At 39.6% G+C, this 20,219-nt stretch overlaps 2 protein-coding genes and 1 pseudogene across 4 annotated transcripts; 2 read left to right on the forward strand and 1 right to left on the reverse strand.

The window, feature by feature from the left end:
- The first annotated feature begins 3,672 nt into the window (after positions 1 to 3,672).
- Positions 3,673 to 6,560, forward strand: LOC103712672 (putative N-acetyltransferase HLS1-like pseudogene; annotated as a pseudogene). Its single transcript, XR_015972957.2, has 3 exons — positions 3,673 to 3,864; positions 4,085 to 4,218; positions 5,586 to 6,560. The product of XR_015972957.2 is annotated as a putative N-acetyltransferase HLS1-like pseudogene (transcript).
- Positions 6,561 to 14,037: 7,477 nt separating this feature from the next.
- On the reverse strand, positions 14,038 to 16,168 carry LOC103712646 (uncharacterized). Its single transcript, XM_008799222.5, has 3 exons — positions 15,702 to 16,168; positions 15,351 to 15,389; positions 14,038 to 15,265 (listed from the first exon to the last, which is right to left on the reverse strand). The coding sequence occupies exons 1-3, from the start codon at positions 15,798 to 15,800 to the stop codon at positions 14,897 to 14,899; spliced, it is 507 nt and encodes a 168-aa protein (XP_008797444.3). The 5' UTR covers positions 15,801 to 16,168; the 3' UTR covers positions 14,038 to 14,896.
- Positions 16,169 to 17,307: 1,139 nt separating this feature from the next.
- Positions 17,308 to 20,141, forward strand: LOC103712645 (Adenine nucleotide alpha hydrolases-like superfamily protein). 2 transcript variants are annotated; one of them, XM_008799220.6, is made up of 4 exons: positions 17,308 to 17,593; positions 19,324 to 19,433; positions 19,517 to 19,638; positions 19,811 to 20,141. In XM_008799220.6, exons 1-4 carry the CDS (start codon positions 17,413 to 17,415, stop codon positions 19,896 to 19,898), a joined length of 501 nt encoding a protein of 166 aa, XP_008797442.3. In that variant the 5' UTR covers positions 17,308 to 17,412; the 3' UTR covers positions 19,899 to 20,141. The 2 variants fall into 2 exon arrangements, with proteins under 2 accessions (XP_008797442.3, XP_008797443.3); XM_008799221.6 differs by having other exon boundaries at positions 17,314 to 17,593; positions 19,520 to 19,638.
- The last annotated feature ends 78 nt before the right edge of the window (positions 20,142 to 20,219 follow it).

Here is a 20,219-nt window from a genome sequence, read left to right on the forward strand (position 1 = left end):
TTGAAAGATTAAAAAGAGTTTATCTGAAGCGAGACGTGTGATAAACACTGTCCTAAGAATGTGATTCATCGATCCCTACGTAAAAATTTATGACGATCTCATTCCTAAAGTGCAACAACTCAGTTCAGCTCGATGCTCTTCTACCGAGTACGATTGCTGAGGAGACTTGTCCCAATCAATTTTCTTTAAATGCCCAGATGAAAAAAAAAAAATCAAAAGAAAAAAAAGAGAGAGAAGAATTCTCTAACTCGTCTCGAAAATTAGAGAAGTAGTAATATGAATTGAGTAACCCAATATACGAGCTAGAGCTTATACAGTGTGGCATTTCTAAGCTATGTAATATTTTGAAACATCGCATCTATATAAAAAAAACAAATATTTTAAAATAATTAAAATATCTAAAATTAAAAAAAAATAATTTATTTATTTTTATAAATTTATTTTTTTAAGTAAAAGTTAATAATAAGTACACGAACAACGGAAACCACAAGCTTTATGTGGTCTATTTGATACCTGCTACGTGGAATCTATCTTACCGTTATTTTCCGCATAAAGGCCAAGTCCTTCTGTAAAAGAAAGTTTCCTTCAAATCATGTCGCCACCTCCAACTAGGTCTCCTTTTTGTCTCCCTCCTTTTGTTTCATTTACCATTATTTTGCAAACATATCACTACCTTCAAAACGCTGCACCCCTGTAAGTCACATCCGACTTTCGTTGATATGTCCGTGGTACTACTGTCTCACCAAGCTGTGGACTGTCTTTTATGCATATTTTAGATTCTTTCTGAACCATATCTGCAGGTATGTACCAAGGTGGTTCAATCTTCTTCTCTCTAATTTTTCAGGTACATCGCTTGATCTTTAGACTGTATTCTTCTAAAAGGACACAAGAGTGACTCGCATACAAGGTAGTTCAATCTTCTCTCCGTTGTTGCATGAGATCCATCCCATACCAGATGCAGATTTGAATATTATAAGCTATTATTTGATAAAATCAGTTATTGCTGATATTTTTCTCTTCAATTTCTTCTTTCATGACTTGAGCTTGAAAAAAAAGGAGAGTAGAAGGCTCTATAGAGAACGTATTCAGAAATCTATAATAGAATTCGACCATAACGATCGAATTTATATACTACTCAAAGTCTAATGGCCACAAACAATTGCATCTTTGCTCCATGACTCCTTTATCATCACCGACGGCATCAAAATGGTCTAATTAGACATTGGAAAAGGAGGTTTATACTTCAGGCATGATTTTAAGGAAAAAATTTGATGGCTTGGTAGTAGTACTGCTATAGACGAATTGGATATTAAATTTGATATCAAGGTTGTAAATAGGTGTTCTGATTTTTTCCATGGAACGACATACTCAAGATAATGGATGTCCTTCCATCCGGATCAACTTTTTTGATTCATCCCATCCTGGTTGAGCTGTAGAGTACCCCACCATCCTGTCGATATTTGAAATCTAGTTTGATATTTGGAAAAATGAGCTCTTGAAGCATGAGAACAGACATACTGGGCATTATTTCTCAAGGTTCCAGTGCAGCAACTATGCATTCACAAGCAGCACCAACATATAGCATCATCAAAAGACCATTTATTGCCAGAGGAAAAAGGCTCACAAGGCTCATCAGTTCTTCCATCTTTCCAAGGGCCGGAGATCTGGTTGCAGCTGGGAGCTGTACGTGTGTCCGGTCAGATGGCAGGAGAAAGTTGGCAGACCTTTTATGACACCCTTCTTCTCAAATGATCCAAAAGCTCTCAGGCCAAATGGTGGGTGTCATAGAATGACTGCTGCCAGAATTTTTAGCTGATTGTAGGGCCCAAAAAAAATCCATCAGATCATTTCCCTTTCTATGAATAACAGTACTGTTTTGGTAGTCAAAGTTGATGGCCAACCTGTGAAACTTCTTACAGGAAACTGCGTTTGAAGGGAAGGTCAGGAGGGCTTGATGTTTGACAGCACAAATAGAATATAAGCCATGTAAACATTATGGGCATCACAGAAACAAGGCTGCTGCAAGCTTATCAAAGAGATCATTTTCTTTTCTATTCATGCCTCTTACCTCGTCAATGCTTTTAAACATGCATGCATGATGTGATACCGCTGAAAGGAGGATCCAAGAAGAAAAAGAAGTGCAGATAATGTATATAATTTGAAACATTTTATGATGACGCTAGGCAGTGTCTGCAATGAGATTAGTTCCGGTATCTTTTCCCAATTTTTTGATTTGGGATGGTTGATCTGCATGTTACTAAGGTACTAAGCACAAAATTTTTGATTTAACAGAATGTTTTAATATTATATGACTAAATCGCTGACACTAACTGAGTGACAAGAGCTAATCTCTGTCACCAAAGTCATGATTTTGGCGACGATTTTTTTGTCATCAAAATTTTTTTTACTAATGATCTTTCTTTTGTTGTAGTGTTCTATGTGACCTAGCTTTAGCAAGTTGCAAAGGAAAGGTTTTGATTTCAAATATTGGGAGGTGTTTCCCAAAGTGCTGAACATGGATAATTTTTCTATGATTTCTATGAAATGTTTCATGGCTTCCCTGTAGTTATTTCCGGAAAGAAAAAAAAAGGGATGAAAGCATCATTGAACTAGAACGAAGCATTCTCTGTATATCAAGGACTCGTTTGGTTCGCGGAAAAAGGAAAAAAGAAAGTGTGATCAACGGAAAAACAAAGAAGAGTCTCTTGTTTGGTTGGATTTTTTAAATAAACAAGATAAAAAAAAGTAACATTTCCATAAGGATAAGATTTCCAATGTTTCATAAAAAAAAAAATTTATAAGAAATATAGAAAAGCTACTTTTCCACTACTTGAAAAATGGAATGTTTTTTTTCCAAAACAACCTTTAAGCCATCAAAATCTATAGGTAAGGTCTTTCCCTTTATTAAGGATATAATATTTCACAAACTTTCTAGCTCAACCAAATATAAGCCTCTATGAAATGACCGCTCTTTCATGGTCAACGAAATATGTCAAAATTATTTTTTCAGGCATTATATTTTCAAAACTCAAGTTCTTACAAAAAAAATATTTTTTCGCAAACCAAATGAGCCTTACAAAAATCTACATATCCACCTTTATCATCAGTAGGCCCCATGTGAAGAAAAACCGATAGTGATGGTTTAGGCTTTGAACGGACCACTACTCGTATAATGGTGAGTCATTCTTGTAACTGAGGAGGCCCCATATGTAGACTTCAAAAATAATGTGATATAGCAGTTGATAACAACTCCTTCAGCATGCCGAAGGAAGTGCACAACCTCAAAGAGGAGAGAAGTTGGAAGATTAGTTCTACCTTTTTCTGAAACATCAAAACTTTCATAGAGATTCCCTCTAAACATGGAGGATGTCTACAAGTAAACAACAAATTAAAGTATCTTGTGATATCATGCTTTTTCTCAAAACTCATGAGAGGTTATGTTGCATTACCCCACTTTCTAATGTTAAGAAGGTTAAAAAGTGTTTATGTGGTTTGTTAGGTCCAGAATGAGAAACAAACGAGAAAGCTCTCATAAAGTAAATGGGAAATGATACGGGTTCTAGGATATATAGGGACAGCATGAGTGTAAGCCAACTGTTAGGTAGAAAGTTTTTGATCCCTCCCCTATCATTGAGCTCCTCAGCCTTGTAAAACAAAAGAAATAGAGGAAAGATGGATCTCAACCATGGTAGCATGGACAAGAAGGTGGTCGTAAGGGAGTTCAACAGGGAAAAAGACTGGGAGGTGATAGAGAAGCTTGAGAGGGACTGTGAGATTGGGTCTATAAAAGATTTCTCTATCCTCACCAACATGCTAGGAGACCCCCTATGTAGGATTAGGCTTTATCCTCTCCATGTTATGTTGGTAGGTGGGGTTTCTTTCAAGTGTTGCTTGATTTTATGACTGTTATTATTTTTTATGCTTTGTCCCATGATATTAATTTTTTTGCTCCTCAGAAATCTCATCGCCAAATCCTAGAGGTTATGCCTGAGAGAAGAAAATTAAAGTTAAAAGCTTGTACCATGGAGAAGATGATATGGATGACTGTTTGAGTTGAGATGCTAATGTTATCTTTGGCCTGCAGGTTGCTGAGTTGGTGGGAAATGGAGAGGTTGTAGGAGTGGTAAGAGGCTGCATGAAGCGTGTGGGGACTGGCCTTGAGACGGGCCAAGTGTGGATGAGCTACATCCTTGGCCTTAGGGTCTCCCCTAAGCATAGGTTGGCTTCACATCTCTCTCTCTCTCTCTCTCTCTCTCTCTCTCTCCCTCTGTGTGTGTGCGCGCGCGTGTGCGTGTTTGTGTGTGTCATGTACCCAAGAGTGTGACACCAAGTTCATGTCTTAATGACCATGCATGCATGGTGAAAGTAACACCATGTTCATGTCTTAGTGACCATGGCGAAAGTAATTTGGTGCTCTTGGTAATAAGCATGACACATTTGTTCTTCTTAAATAGATAAGATATGATAAGTTCCAAAGGAGAGGTGTCAACTTAAGGAAGAGTAGATCAACAACTTTCTCTTTTCTTATTATATCGTTATATTTTCAAGGTATTATTGGAGCAGTGAGTCACTTCCCCCGATGTTTTTTTGATTCAATTTATTTAAAAAATCAGATATATGCAATATTTCTACGTGTGTTCGTCATTGACATCTATTTTTTCTTTTGGTTCGAAACATACATTTGATAAGCAAGCCAAAGCTAAAATAAAAAGAATGGCCAAGAATAACCCTAAGAAAACTATTGCTAGGGATTTGGACAATTAGCTAGTCAAGTTGAAATTATCAGTTGTTAGAATTTTTATATCAATAAAATTTTACTCTATGTATGTTTAGAAAATGCCACAATTAGCATGTATCCAGAGAGAAAAATTGATTGAAAAAACCTCTCTTTAAAGTCTTAGATATATCATCACTTTTATAAATTTGAATTTGACAAACATTTTTTGGAATTTCAGTTACAGCACACAAATACCATAAATGTAATCTTTGACCTACTATCTCAACCTATCCGCTCATCTTCCATGATTAATTTCAACTCGATTACATGAGGAAAATAGAAAGGATGGATGACATGTTGTATGCCATAAAAAACTTTTGCTAGTAAAAACCATTTTAGACTATTGTATCCCAAAACCAAAACATTTTAGACTAGTCCTTGTCATCTTCGACACTTTTAAACAATTTTAGGAAAAACAAAGAACAGAATAGGCTAAAAATTTCTTAAATGGTCATCATTATAACATGCTGAAACTAATTCAATTCCTTATAACATGAAAATCGGGTTACGCATGTATATCAACTAGCAAAAAAAAGGATTTTTAATACGTAGCTTTAGACATTTAGTAGTGATAATTAAACGATAGGTAATGACGATTCTTTCCATGTTAATATTGACTTTGATTGATATGTGTCGGTGTGCATTTTGATGCACACTTGACTTATTGTCTAAAGAAGAAAAACAAGATTGAGTTCAACTTCATCCAACAGCTATATATCGAGATATTTTGTGCAAGGGAGGGAGAAAAAAAAAACCGGACATATGATGACATGTCTTGTTTTTTTTGTTTTTCTTCCAATGTACGTAGGAGGATGGGAATTGGATTAAAGCTCATCAAATCAGTCGAAGATTGGGCTGAAAGAAATGGAGCACGATATGTTTTCTTGGCCACAGAGGAGAACAATACTGCGTCCACAAATCTTTTTGTTCTTAAATGTGATTACAAAAAACTAAGCTCTTTAGCAATATTGTTTCAACCAGTTGAAGCTTGTAGCAAGAGGAATCCATCTGGTGATGTGAGGATAGAGAAGCTGACTGTTGAGCAAGCTACTTCGTTATATAAAGATCGACTCGGAGGCGAGAAATTCTTTCCTGCCGACATCGATGCCATTCTTAAAGAAGAGCTTAGCCTTGGTACATGGGTGTCATACTTCAAGGAAGAGCACTGGGATGGCTTGCATTGCAAACAGCACGACAGTAAGTTCCTTAGCAAAACTCCAAGCTCCTGGGCCATCCTTAGCATGTGGAAGACTTATGAAGTTTACAAGCTTCAAATAAAAGGAGCACATTCAGTTAGGTGTATCAATACCACTCTTTCCCATATAAGATCCAAAATCCTGCGCTGCTTAAGAGCTCCCTCATGTTGTGAACTTCTCTCTGGGCCATTTGGTTTTCTCTTCCTCTATGGGCTTCATGGTGAAGGGGAGAGGATGGGGGATCTTATGAAATCTTTGTGGTGCTTTGCTTTCAGTTTGGCCAAGGATGTGACAGACTGCAAAGCTATTGCAACTGAGGTGAGTAACTGTGACCCTCTATGTGGGCATTTGTCATGGGGATCCTCCATATCACGCATCAATGATGTCTGGTGTTTGAAGAAGTTGGGAGATGGTGCAGGAAATGACAGTATCAATTGGACTGCTGCATCTCAACTATCACGGGTTTTTGTTGATCCAAGAGATTTTTGAAGGCTAGGATAGCATAGATATGCCTGTGTTATGAACCCATCTTAAAATGTGTTAAGTAGGAGTTATGATCAAATAAAGTTTCCAATGCTTATGCTGCATTATGCTTGCCTTTTCCATTGCCACCGATCCTTTGGATGCGATGCTGCGAAGAGACACTCATCGAAGAGTGATCTTCTTGTGCTTTAAGACTTACATTATTCAATTTCAAATTAGTAACAAAGAACTGTGTCCCACCAAAAAAAAGAACAAAAAATACGACAAAGAACTGTGTCTTGTGATAGTTTTGCTTCATGCATGTCACGCCCCGAACCCGAACCTAGGCCCGGGACGCGCCAGACGCCGCACACCCGCACGGCGGACCGCACGGGCGTGCAAGGCTGAATAATCAGACACTCAAGTCACATCATCAGATCACAATATCAATACTAAAAATCTATCATTTATGATAATCAAATCAATAATTCAATTTCAAATGTCTCAAATAAAGTTGATAACATTTATTTACAAGATCAATTACTTATGACAAAATGAATCTAAATCTATTTATGTCCAGTGTCATAAGTCCTCTCCTCCCGAATCTCCCATCAATCATCTCCTGCAATTATGTCAAAAACAGGTATGAGCTACAACAGCTCAGTAGGTAACAACATGCATAAAGTCACGATAACATGTATTAAAGCATATGCAATGTAACTACAGGTCATGTGCACAAAATAAATATGATAATCCGCAAACCAGTCCGATACTCAAGTAATATATATATACCATCTCAGTCTATCACATCACGCATAACATAATCCACAGATCAAACCGCATGACTACGGCCACATCACCCAGTGGCATGGTCACACCGAAGTGTCAACACTCTGCTCCTAATGGAGCCCTGCACCGCAGTGCTGCACCCCAGGGTGCCCAATCTCTGCTCCTCAGAGCATGCTCCGCAGAGCCAAAACACCCCATAGTGCCGGAACTAGTTCCTCATACAAGTCGACAGGGCCAACGTTTCCACCCCATTGGCGGGAATCCTAAACAATAGTCACGCGGTCTCCAAAATCACATCCACAATTTCCAACAATTAAACTTAATATAAACATAAGTTTTCAAAACCAATATCTACATAATAGATTTTCAGATGATCGATTTCCAGTCAAAAACATGCTTCTAAATAATAATGATGCCAAGAATATAAAACATATCAATATGCTGGAAATAATCATACACATATGCATAATACATGTAAATCATACTTTGAGCAAGGTTACCTACCTGGGCTCGCTTAAAAATCCCTGCCACAGATATCACGAACCCCTGATTAAACATAAATATTAATTATTTAATTAATTAAGAAACATAATTTAAACTAATTCCAATCCCCTAAACTCCTAAGTTCATAGATCCAAGAATAAGTAAACTAGATCCCAAAAATCAGAATTCTTTAGACCCAAACCAATTGTGGCCCAACACAGATTAGGCCCAAATGAACCAAACCAGATTGCAGGTCCAAATCAAATCTCGGGCCTAAACCAAACCAGCCCACAAATCCAATCAGACCCAACTCAGCCCAAAAACAGGTCCCTAGCCCAACCCAAACCAGGTCTGACCAGACCAGATTAGATTAAATCTTGACGAACCAGATTACACTCAAATCAGGCTAACCCCAATTTCTGACTCAGATCCAAACCATAACCCAAACCTATTCACTCAAATTCAGATCAAACCCAATACAAGGATTAGGTGGAACCGGTTCATAATCTAAACCGGTTCATGGTCTGATCCCCACTTGAGGCACGGAAATCAAAGCAAGGACAAGCACCCAGCCGGAAGAAGAAGAAGAAGAAGAAGAAGAAGAAGAAGAAAAAGAAGGAGAAGAGGAAGAAGAAGGAGAAGAAGAAGAAGAAAGGAAGAAGGGGGGGTGGCTGGTGGCTCCGGTCGGCCCTCGGCGGCCGACCGTGGCCCTCGGCGGCGGCGCTCGGCCCGCCGCCGTCGGCCATCCCACTGTCACAAGCCGAGCGGAGGAAGAAGAAGAGAAGAAGGAGAGGAAGAAAGGGAGGAAAGAGAGGGACCGGGGCTGGGAAGCCCGGCTCCCGTTCGCCCACCTCCGGCCGAACTGGTTTCGGCCGGATTGACCCCGACCGGCCACCGTCGGCCGGCCGATCTAAAAAAAAATGTCTTTCCGAAACAGGGCATGAAATTAATTAACATAACCTTATTCTTTCCCCTCTTAAATCCATAAAACAGTAAATGGGTAGTCTTTCTCACCTACAGCCGTCGACGAGTGGGTTCTCCGGCGGCGTTGGCGGCTCCGGCGGCGGCGGCGACTCCGGCGGCGGTAGCGGCTCTCAAGGAAGGGGAAAGAGGAGGAAAAGATGAATTTTTTATAAGGATGGGCTCTCAGAGAAGAGAAAGAGAGGGAGGGAGAGAGAGAGAGAGAGGGAGAGGGAAGAGGGGAAGAGGGAAGAGGGAAGAGGGAAGAGGTGGGGGGTGGTGTGCGGAGATCCCGCTGGCCGTTCGGCCGGCGGGTTCATCGTGGGAAGACCACGATGAATAAACTGAAGTCGGCATCCATTGCCGACTTCAGTTCATTGGGCCCAAGAACGGGCCCAATTTCTGGTCTTTACACTCTAACCAACTAAAAAAAATTTCGTCCTCGAAATTAAAACATACCTCAATCCGAGAACAAGGCAGGAAACTTCTCTCTCATCTCCTCCTCCAGCTCCCAAGTAGCTTCTCTCTCACTGTGATTGCTCCACTGCACCTTTACATAAGGAATCGTGCGCCTCCTCAAAACTTGGTCCTTCCTATCCACTATACGGATAGGCTGCTCAACATAAGAAAGATCTGCGTGGAGCTGCAAAGGTGCCACTTCAATCACATGACTGGAATCAGCAATGTACCTCCTCAACATAGAGACATGAAAAACAGAATGAACTCCCGATAGAGCAGGTGGAAGTGCCAGTCTATAAGCAACAGATCCAACTCTCTCGAGAATCTCGAAGGGTCCCACATATCTCGGACTGAGCTTGCCTCGAACTCCAAACTGCATGATCCCTTTAGAAGGGGATACTCTGAGGAACACATGATCTCCGACCTGAAATTCCAATTCCCGCCTCCTGATATCTGCATAGCTTTTCTGTCTGTTCTGAGCTGCTCGGAGTCGTTCTCTGATCAACTGAATCTTTTCCACTGTCTGCTGCACCATCTCTGGACCCAGAATTTTCCTCTCCCCCACATCATCCCAACAAATAAGAGATCCATAGAATCAACAACATTCTCCTGAAACTAACTCAAGTATTTCATCATAATGCCTTTTAGATCAAATATTAATGATCTTAACCAGTTTCAAAATAAGTCAAACCACCACACTTCCGCTGCACACTCTGATTTAATTCATTTAATTCTCTAAAGTCATAAAATAATTTCTGACTAAAGTATCACTTTGCATTGAGACTAAGAAACTCCAAATTTCAAATTTCCAAGTAGAACTAGAGCAAAACCTCTAGATCTTTTTGTCCTCAATTTATATAGAGTATAGTTATCGTAACTAACCCCCAATCCTTTAGTCAAGTTTAAGGTCACTACGTGATCTCCACAACCTTCTTAGAATCCAAAAATATCTAAGTTTAATTTAAAGGGGGTAATTCTTGTATTCCCTTAGCAATTTAATTAGAAAATCTACATTGATTTTCCTTCCAACAGAATTTACTTCAAATTCAATAGGTTAGATCTGTTGAGCCAATACCACTATGAGTAGGAATTAACTCTATCGATCTCCAGATCTTTCTTCACCAAGATTCTTAACATCCATCAACAATGCTATATATGATAATTCATGTAAGCATCTCATGACCGAAGTCTCTACTCAATATGACATCTATTAGTGGCTTCATCAACAATGACAAAAGATCCCTGCTCAAATCTTAAATCTAGGCTCGAGTTTTAGATTAACACATCCAATAATCTCCAACAATTATAAGAAAATTCAGGAGCCCAATCCAAACATGCAAATTCAAATAATTAGAATTCTTCCATCAATATGCATACTCTATGGCCTCAAAATAATCAAATACATCCATAGGAAATAGACATATTTGCAATATCCAACATGCCAACACCAGATATAATCCACATACATTTTCAACTTCGAAGAACGTTCCTTTCAATATTATGAAATCTCCTTAGCTTACTCCAATACTAAATCAACGTACAAATCCCACTCTAATAATTAGCAGCAAAACCAAAAGTATGATCACATTAAAACTCCCATCAAATTTGAACTTTCAAATCATTTAAATAATATCTAAACATGGTATACTCGATATGCCATTGTTGACCTATACTTATCTTAGGCCAAACCTCTCTTATCATGATCAAAGACAATTTATACTTTCCTTCCGTATGCATCGAAAACCAAACCGATGCATACATTTTATCACAATGCCCAGTGATCTTACAGCTTAAACACTGAATTTAATTTTCATGTCCTAAGTGGTCATAACCTTAAGCTATGATATATTTCTGTCACGATCCCTAGTGATCTTAAACATATGCTCAGATTCCAACTGGTCACATTTTCCAATAATCTTAAACCTCAAACTTTAGTGCCACTAAGGCCACAGTCCCTAGTGGTCTTAAACCTTAGATTATAATATCATTCTTGTTACAATCTCAAGTGATTATAAACCAAATCTCTGATAGTTTTTCTATCATAATTCTCCACTGATACTCACCTGAACATAAACCCTAGGATACCTTAACCTTAAGCTCTGATACCAATAAATCTGTCACGCCCCGAACCCGGGGCCCGGGGCGCGAGCAGACGCCGCGCACCTGCAGGGCGGACCCCGCAGGCATGCAAGGCAGATGAATCAGATCAACTATTAATAACTAATTAAAAATAAATTTCAGTTTTCAGATCAAATGTCCATATATACATAAGTCAAAAGAGAAAGTCAATATCCACTAGCTAACTACATCATGATCACTCCATCCCGTAATCCCCATAATCATATATCATCACCTGCAAAAATGTAAATAGTAGGAGTGAGCTAACAGCTCAGTAGGCAACATCATGCAATAAAGTAATCATATAACATGTCATGATGCATATGAAAAGCAACTAAAACTCATAAATCCAAAAATCCACACGACAATACGTAAACCCGATCCGAGACTCAAAATAACTCCACCGCATGACTACGGCCACATCACCCAGTGGCATGGTTACACCGAAGTGACAATACAACTCTCCGAAGAGCCGCTCCACTGAGCCAACGCACCACTGTGCCGCACCCCCTGGTGCCAAACTCACGCTCCACTGAGCCGCTCCGAAGAGCAAAACGCACCCCTGTGCCGCCACTATTCTATCACCGGTGGTCGCGGTGTCAGAACTAGTTCTTCAGTACAAGTCGACAGGGCCAACGTATCATCCCATTGGCGGGGCCTAGACTATAGTCACGCGGATTTTAAAAATCAATAATCAACTTTCCAAATCAAGTCATGATCATACTCCCAATAGTAAAGTACATAACAGTTTATGAAATTAAATACTTAATTTTAATTCTAATACATAATGCCAATAATAAATCATAACATCCATATATGCAAGATACATGTTAAAATTCTACTTTAAAGCAATAGGTCACCTACCTGGGCTCGCTTAAAAATCCCTGCCACAGATATCACGAACCCCTGATTAAACATAAATATTAATTATTTAATTAATTAAGAAACATAATTTAAACTAATTCCAATCCCCTAAACTCCTAAGTTCATAGATCCAAGAATAAGTAAACTAGATCCCAAAAATCAGAATTCTTTAGACCCAAACCAATTGTGGCCCAACACAGATTAGGCCCAAATGAACCAAACCAGATTGCAGGTCCAAATCAGATCTCGGGCCTAAACCAAACCAGCCCACAAATCCAATCAGACCCAACTCAGCCCAAAAACAGGTCCCTAGCCCAACCCAAACCAGGTCTGACCAGACCAGATTAGATTAAATCTTGACGAACCAGATTACACTCAAATCAGGCTAACCCCAATTTCTGACTCAGATCCAAACCATAACCCAAACCTATTCACTCAAATTCAGATCAAACCCAATACAAGGATTAGGTGGAACCGGTTCATAATCTAAACCGGTTCATGGTCTGATCCCCACTTGAGGCACGGAAATCAAAGCAAGGACAAGCACCCAGCCGGAAGAAGAAGAAGAAGAAGAAGAAGAAGAAGAAGAAGAAGAAAAAGAAGGAGAAGAGGAAGAAGAAGGAGAAGAAGAAGAAGAAAGGAAGAAGGGGGGGTGGCTGGTGGCTCCGGTCGGCCCTCGGCGGCCGACCGTGGCCCTCGGCGGCGGCGCTCGGCCCGCCGCCGTCGGCCATCCCACTGTCACAAGTCGAGCGGAGGAAGAAGAAGAGAAGAAGGAGAGGAAGAAAGGGAGGAAAGAGAGGGACCGGGGCTGGGAAGCCCGGCTCCCGTTCGCCCACCTCCGGCCGAACTGGTTTCGGCCGGATTGACCCCGACCGGCCACCGTCGGCCGGCCGATCTAAAAAAAAATGTCTTTCCGAAACAGGGCATGAAATTAATTAACATAACCTTATTCTTTCCCCTCTTAAATCCATAAAACAGTAAATGGGTAGTCTTTCTCACCTCCGGCCGTCGACGAGTGGGTTCTCCGGCGGCGTTGGCGGCTCCGGCGGCGGCGGCGACTCCGGCGGCGGTAGCGGCTCTCAAGGAAGGGGAAAGAGGAGGAAAAGATGAATTTTTTATAAGGATGGGCTCTCAGAGAAGAGAAAGAGAGGGAGGGAGAGAGAGAGAGAGAGGGAGAGGGAAGAGGGGAAGAGGGAAGAGGGAAGAGGTGGGGGGTGGTGTGCGGAGATCCCGCTGGCCGTTCGGCCGGCGGGTTCATCGTGGGAAGACCACGATGAATAGACTGAAGTCGGCATCCATTGCCGACTTCAGTTCATTGGGCCCAAGAACGGGCCCAATTTCTGGTCTTTACAATGCATACAAGGAAGGTTTTTTGAAGAAGGTAGCAATGGAATTCCAGGTTTGTAACCCTCAAGCTTCTTTCTCAGTTTTTGATTTCTTAGGAAATTTTCTCTTAGTTATAGTGACGCAAGAAGAAATCCTGCAAAGTATCACTGACGACATTCAAAGCTCTTGGGACATTTGAATCTGGTTGAAGGCTTAAGTATCGGCAATAGATTAGCAACAGAGATAAGTTTGTTGTCCATCACTCTCCAAAGTAGTACCCTGGAACCTTACTGCTATTTTTTAGCTAGTATAGGGTTGCTTCTCAATTAGTTGCCGTTCTGACATCCATTAGGGTCATTGCTTGTGCTTGGTGAAATTATAAAAGGCTCGGCCCGACAAGCCCATACATGGATTCAAGCCTGAGGCAGCCACTTTGTGCAAAAAAAAAACAAAGAACCCTAAAGTAAGACTGACCACAGTTCGCCCTTCCAAAAACACTGGATTGCAGGTACTATAATTGGGTAATGTCTTCGGTTCATGCATTGGAAGCATGAAAATTCAAAAAAATGGGACATGCTACCTTCTAAACCCTGTATTCCTGGTGATTTTTTCAGTGCAAATTCATTCCCATGAGATTCATTCATAGGTGATTAATTTTTTCTATTGCCTCTTTCATAGCTGATGTTTCAATCAACTGTTCACTTTGAAAGGATGGCCATCGTTCATAGAAAGGAGGTTCTCATTCTCCTACCTATCTTGTTCTTAAGCTTTGGTTGTAGAGATCCTCATATAGCACCTAAAGCTAAGCTGGGGAGCACTTTTTTGTAAAGCATGTACTGATTTAGAGGACAAATTAATCTTGCTCGCCGTTTGCATTCATGTACCCCTATGCTAGATTTTGGTATTTATAGGTTTTATCAATGTTATGGCTCATATGATGCCTAAATTTGAGTGGAGCTTAAGTTTTTTTGACATTATGGCATGGCCCTACTCTGCTAATAGGGATATCTTGGTGCCAAATAGATTCATCCAGCTATTTATGGACTAGTTTTTACAAAAGGCTGTTCTTCAGTGCAAATATACACTGACCTACTAGACTTCAGCTAAAAGAAACATTATTCACTTAATCAAAAACTAACATTTTAAATTTTTGTCCTGTTAACAATGGCATAATAAACTCTGGTTGTCTGGGATTCAAATTATTAAATATTAATGTTATTAGAAATTTTTCTTCTCCAAGTTTGCATCAGCCGTTATTTTGTGATTTGAATGGTCAGGTAACCACCACTATTTCTACTATAACGGCAAAAAAAGCATATTTTTTTCTCCGTTACGGACCCTTTACAAACTAAGCTAAAAAGCTCAAAAACATCAGTACTAAACTATAATACTACCGCCCACGATGTGACCGCACAAATGGGACTCGCATGCGTGGCGCTCCTGTAACATGCCACGTCGGATGTCAGGTGGGTCCCGAAGAGTCAGTTGTTAGTTCGCCGGCAGGGAGAGCAGCGACCGGTCTTGGGCGTCCGTTTCGGCGTTTCCTCTTCTTGACCCCGGAGGAGGCGGCGGCGAGGCGATCGAGGTGCGACGCGGCGGAGGCCGAGGAGATCGATACGGCCTCCGGCGCCGCCTCCGCCACCGGCGCCAGCGCCCGCGGCCGGACGGTGGAGAGGGAGCCGATGGGGCATTCCTGCCATCCGAGGGCGGCGATGTCGTCCTTCACCTCCTCCAGCTCGAGCGCCGCGCACGACGTGGTCCCGCGCTCCCGGATCGTCGATCGCGTGGGACGCATCAGATCGTACGCATTCAGATTCGCCAAGATCTCCTTCTGATCATTCCCACAACTTGAGGAAGGAAAAAAAAAAACATCAAAGCATGGATCTTTGAGGAAGGATATTGGGGATCTGCCTCACCTTGGTGCGGAACCTGATGAATCCGTGCATGAAGACGATCTGGGACATAGGAACCACAGAAATGCCGTTAAAAAAAATCCAAATTATAAGTAAAATAAGCTAACTTCTACGGATTTGGAATGATTTTTTTTTGTTAGAGAAGGGATCTGAGCACGAAATAGGGTACCACCACCGAAATAGATCCGATTAAAAATTAAAAGCTCCAAGAATAATAACGGATCTATAGAAAAAGGAAAAAAAATTACGATTTGACACAATTACCTAGTTAAAAAGAGGAATTAGGACAAAAAGAAAGGAGGGTTTCGATCACCGGGGAGAAACCTATGGGGATTTTAGAGAGAGATAGAGAACCTGGTTGAGCTGATCGAGGCTGAGGCGATGGCGATCAAGGTTGTTGAGGAAGTATAAATAGTCTTCTAGCGTTAGCTTCTGCTTCCCTTCTTCCTTCATCTCTCTCGATCTCCCGCGTTCTCAGCTTCAATGGCTCTGCTTCCTGATTTGGAAGAAGATTTGTTCCTACCTTCAATTATTTTACTATAACATTACATGACATGTAGATGAGGTGTATCTATTAATGTGCTTCAAGATCCACATTTGTCATCCATGTCTTTAGAATGGTTGCCAGCTTCAATGGCTATAGGCTTCATCTATTTTCTCATCATCTTCTATCGATGATTTTCTGCACATTATTGGAAAAAGATGTTTCAATAATGGTAGAGAGAAGGTGGCAATTTTGATTTATTATATTGCCTATAATATTTGGTTCGCAAAGAATAATCGTATCTTCAAGATATGAGACAGAGTGGTAGATTAATTATATTAAAAGCTCCCATCCATACTCATGAATTTCTTCGGATGATTGTTGCAAAGAAACCTTTGACAGCAGGGGCAACCTGTGGCTCTTCCTATGCAATTTATGCATCCCCAAGGTCAATTTTGATGTGAATGTGATGAAAAAAAATGTTTTTTGTGGAGTAAGGTTTAATATATGAAGTGTTAATGGTGCACTACTAGCTGTAGACAGTATTAGAATTTTTGATAGTATAGTTTCAATGGCAAAGTTACGCATAGCTTGAGAAGGTTTGAATTATGCTATATACACATTAAAAGCTTCACATGTTTATATAGCGGGTGACTATAATAGTTATGTGATGGCTTTGTGATGCATCTTCTATAGATAGAAAACTTCATCCGCTCTTAGAGAATTAATGGAAAATGAAGCTTTTACTACTATTAATTGAGGTTTTATATATTTACAGAGAAGCCATTATTGCATCTTATGTGATATTTTTTGGCATATTTTTTTTACTCAATTTTATGATTTTTTTTAAGATTAGCACGAATACATTTGCACACGACTGATTTAAATTATCCGATTTACCAAAAAAAATAATATTTGTTTAAAGAGAGGCCAGGAGCAGGAACCTACATGGTTCAGGCCCAAATGATCAGAATATTCTTTGATCTGTCACAAATTTATAGGGCAAAGAAGTAAAAAACCTTTCTTATAAAATCTATTATTTTTGTGGCGGACGAGCAGCAAAGCGGATCTATCGGTGGCGGTAGGGTCGGACGGGACACGGATTTGATAAATTTTTTATCGATTCAAATCAAAGTATTTATTAAATAAATTAAAATTTTAAATCTAAATTCGATGTATTTAATAAACAAATAATTTAATTTGATCTAAATAATTTATTTATTAAACAAATTAAATTAAGTAGATCTTCAAAGAATTAAATAAATTTGAATAGATCAAACAGGTTATGAAAGTAGATTTTAAATAAATTAAATTTATTTATTAAATAAATTAAAATAGATTAAATGAATCAAATGTTTAAAACTCAATTCAACCTAATTAATAAATAGATATAGACGGATTGACCATCTAAATCCATTTATATCAAACCTAGATTTGTTTAAAATGGATTGTGTTGATCTATCGAATGATAAATTGCCACCCAATCCCCTGTCTTTGGTCTTTCTGCATTTTTATTCGGTTCTAGTTGGCTATTTCTGCCTCTCATCTTGGCCGTGGTCTACTTCTCTGTCGGCAAAAGGGATGGCGACGGCGGATCGGAGGGTAGGGGTGGCGGTGGACTTCTCGGCTTGCAGCAAAGCGGCGCTCCGATGGGCGGTCGAAAACGTCGTCCGCCCCGGCGACCACCTCATCCTCATCAACGTCCAGAAGGAGGTTCTCTACGAGGAGGGCGAGATGCAGCTCTGGGAGGCCACCGGATCCCGTATCTTTCTCTATCTTCTATTTTTTTTTTTTTTTTTTAATCTTTCGCCATCTCCAATCTCGCTCGCATATACTCTTGCCTCTTAAATTGCTTTTTAGGTTTACTCTTCCTAGCCTTTTGCCACTTTTTTTTTTCCGGATCATAGCGCTTTTGTTGGAATTTAGGAAAAGATCGGATTTTGAAGTTTGTTTACATTCATGGATGCGACTCAAATTCATGGTCATAGGGTTATTATAGAAGTAAATATCAGGCAGTGTGACATAGAGTCATGATTTCTGTATTTGTCTTAAAAGATAATATGTACGAGATTTTGTTATGTGATTACTTGATATTGAACCCATTTATTTTTTTTTCAGGAAAAAGATTAAAATTTCAAACTTAACTTCTCAAAAATATCAACTTTTGAAACTTGCTTGCATAGTTAGATGTGATTCAATTGATGGGTACAGTTTTACAGGCACAATAAGCTGATGCTGCAGTAAGCACATATCAGTGATCGGAGAGCCCATGATCTTGTTTTCATTTAGAGTGTTAAATTGGTCCTGGAGTTAATTTTTTGACTGTTTGATATGAAATTCTTTTTTTTTTTTTTGGCAAATCGAAAAGTATTGAAATTTGAAACTTTTCTTCATGTATAGTTCTGATTCGAATTTAAGGCTATCGACTATCAGTTGGATAGTGCAAGAAGCACATGACCTCAACAACTAGTCATGATTTTTGCTTCAATTTCATGTGTTAATAATATTGCAGATTTGGTGTGTACTAGCTACACTTTCTTTATTAAACTAGACATTGTTATTCGGACATGGTATATCGCTGAATTGGGGTCTTGTATTTGGTTTTGGTGTTCTTCGAATTTGGAATAGCATTACACAAATCAATTTTCGATGGCAATGGATTCTTCAAATAATATGTCAATTGGTTGTTCTTTTGGAGGTGATTGCTATTCCTCCTATAAAACTTGTTTATCTGCATGTTCATCTAGGTGTGTAGTAAATCTAGAGAAATTTGATAACTTGATAGAACAAGATTGCTCAAAATAGTTCACCAAAACCTGTAGAACTACAAGTCTGTAGAAACAAATCTCCATCCCCAAGGGATTCCTAGACACTGTATCTCCTCTTGACCTCTATCATTCATCCATTGATTTATAATTTGGAATTTCATTATTATTTATCTTCCTTGTCCTTCCACTTCGCCGCCAGGTGGGTTTCACTACTTGTCCTATCTTTTCTATCGCATGTGCAGTTTAATCTCTGAATTCATTTTCCAGGGCTGTCCAAACAATTGGACTCAATTCAAACTCCTCCAGCCATCTCACAATTGCAGATATCACTAATGAGTGAAAAAATTAGGCAAAATTTTAGCATTGAAAGAGAGTGCTAGGTATGCCCCTTTGTTATTTTTTTTTCTAATAATTAGATATTGCAAACAGTATGCAGCACATGGAGATGATTCAAATATTGTTATTAAGAAAAACGCAAACAGAATTCCCTCATTTTTTCCTGAATCCAAGGTACCTTTTACTTGTTCAAAGTTGCAGCTGCTCATTTACAGTCACTAGATGGGGCTTGCAAGTAGAATGTCGTAGACTCCATGCACGTAACAACAATTGTGACTGTTTTGAATTCTGGCTGTTGACTTCATTTTTTAGCTATCATTTGTTTGAGCATCCTTCTTTTCTCAAACGGACTTTTGAAAATAATTTTGGTGTAATGGCCATACCGCAGCACTTATCCCACTAGCTGAGTTCTCTGATCCTGGTGTTGCAAAAAAGTATGGGGTGAAACCTGATGCTGAGACCTTGGATATCCTCAATACTGTAGCCAGGCAGAAGGAGGTGAGTCTTGCTATTATGTTCTTCAAGCAATACAGTCGCACAAGTTTGATACTGATAATGTAGCACCATATCGTTTATGTTAGCAGATTGTGGTTATCATGAAGATCTACTGGGGGGATGCCCGTGAAAAGATTTGTGAAGCAATTGAGAGTATTCCATTGAGCTGTCTGGTCATTGGGAAAAGAGGGCTCAGCACGGTCAAGAGGTCACGCCAGAACATTCTATTATTCAAAACATCCTGGTCTTGGACTGTTTTTATTCAAAACTTGGTGCTAGACTGGATGAAAAAGCTAATGATGAGCATGGCCATATCAAATTAGTCATAGCTTACCAGTTCATGTAGAGATTTTCACTAATTTCTTTGTTCGTTTCTGCAGGATACTCATCGGCAGTGTCAGTAACTATGTGGTGAATAATGGTACCTGCCCAGTCACAGTTGTCAAGAGTCCTGAACATGAAGGCTAGACACTCTCCTTTTGTTCTCTGGAGGTCAGCTTGAGCTTTAATTTCGTAGAGAGCTCAGAACTTTGTTCCTTAAATAAGAACTTGATTTCTGGTTTGTGCCATGTACTTATGTTTCATGAGGAATGCGTCTGTTGTAACTTATGAATGTATATGACTGTTGTATGTGTTGGCTATGGTTTTGCCTAACTGTTACGTTGAATATCTGTTAAAAAAATGTTGGAGTGAGTTCTTTCTCAGGTTGTATATCTCCATCTGCTCGAGCAAAAAAATCGTGGATTGGATTGGTTGTTGTATGCATTTCATCACTTGATGATCAGATGC

The sequence above is a fragment of the Phoenix dactylifera genome, chromosome 14 (genome assembly GCF_051530095.1).
Source record: "Phoenix dactylifera cultivar Ajwa chromosome 14, Ajwa_hap1_PhDact_Kaust_v1.1, whole genome shotgun sequence".
NCBI lineage: Eukaryota > Viridiplantae > Streptophyta > Magnoliopsida > Arecales > Arecaceae > Phoenix > Phoenix dactylifera.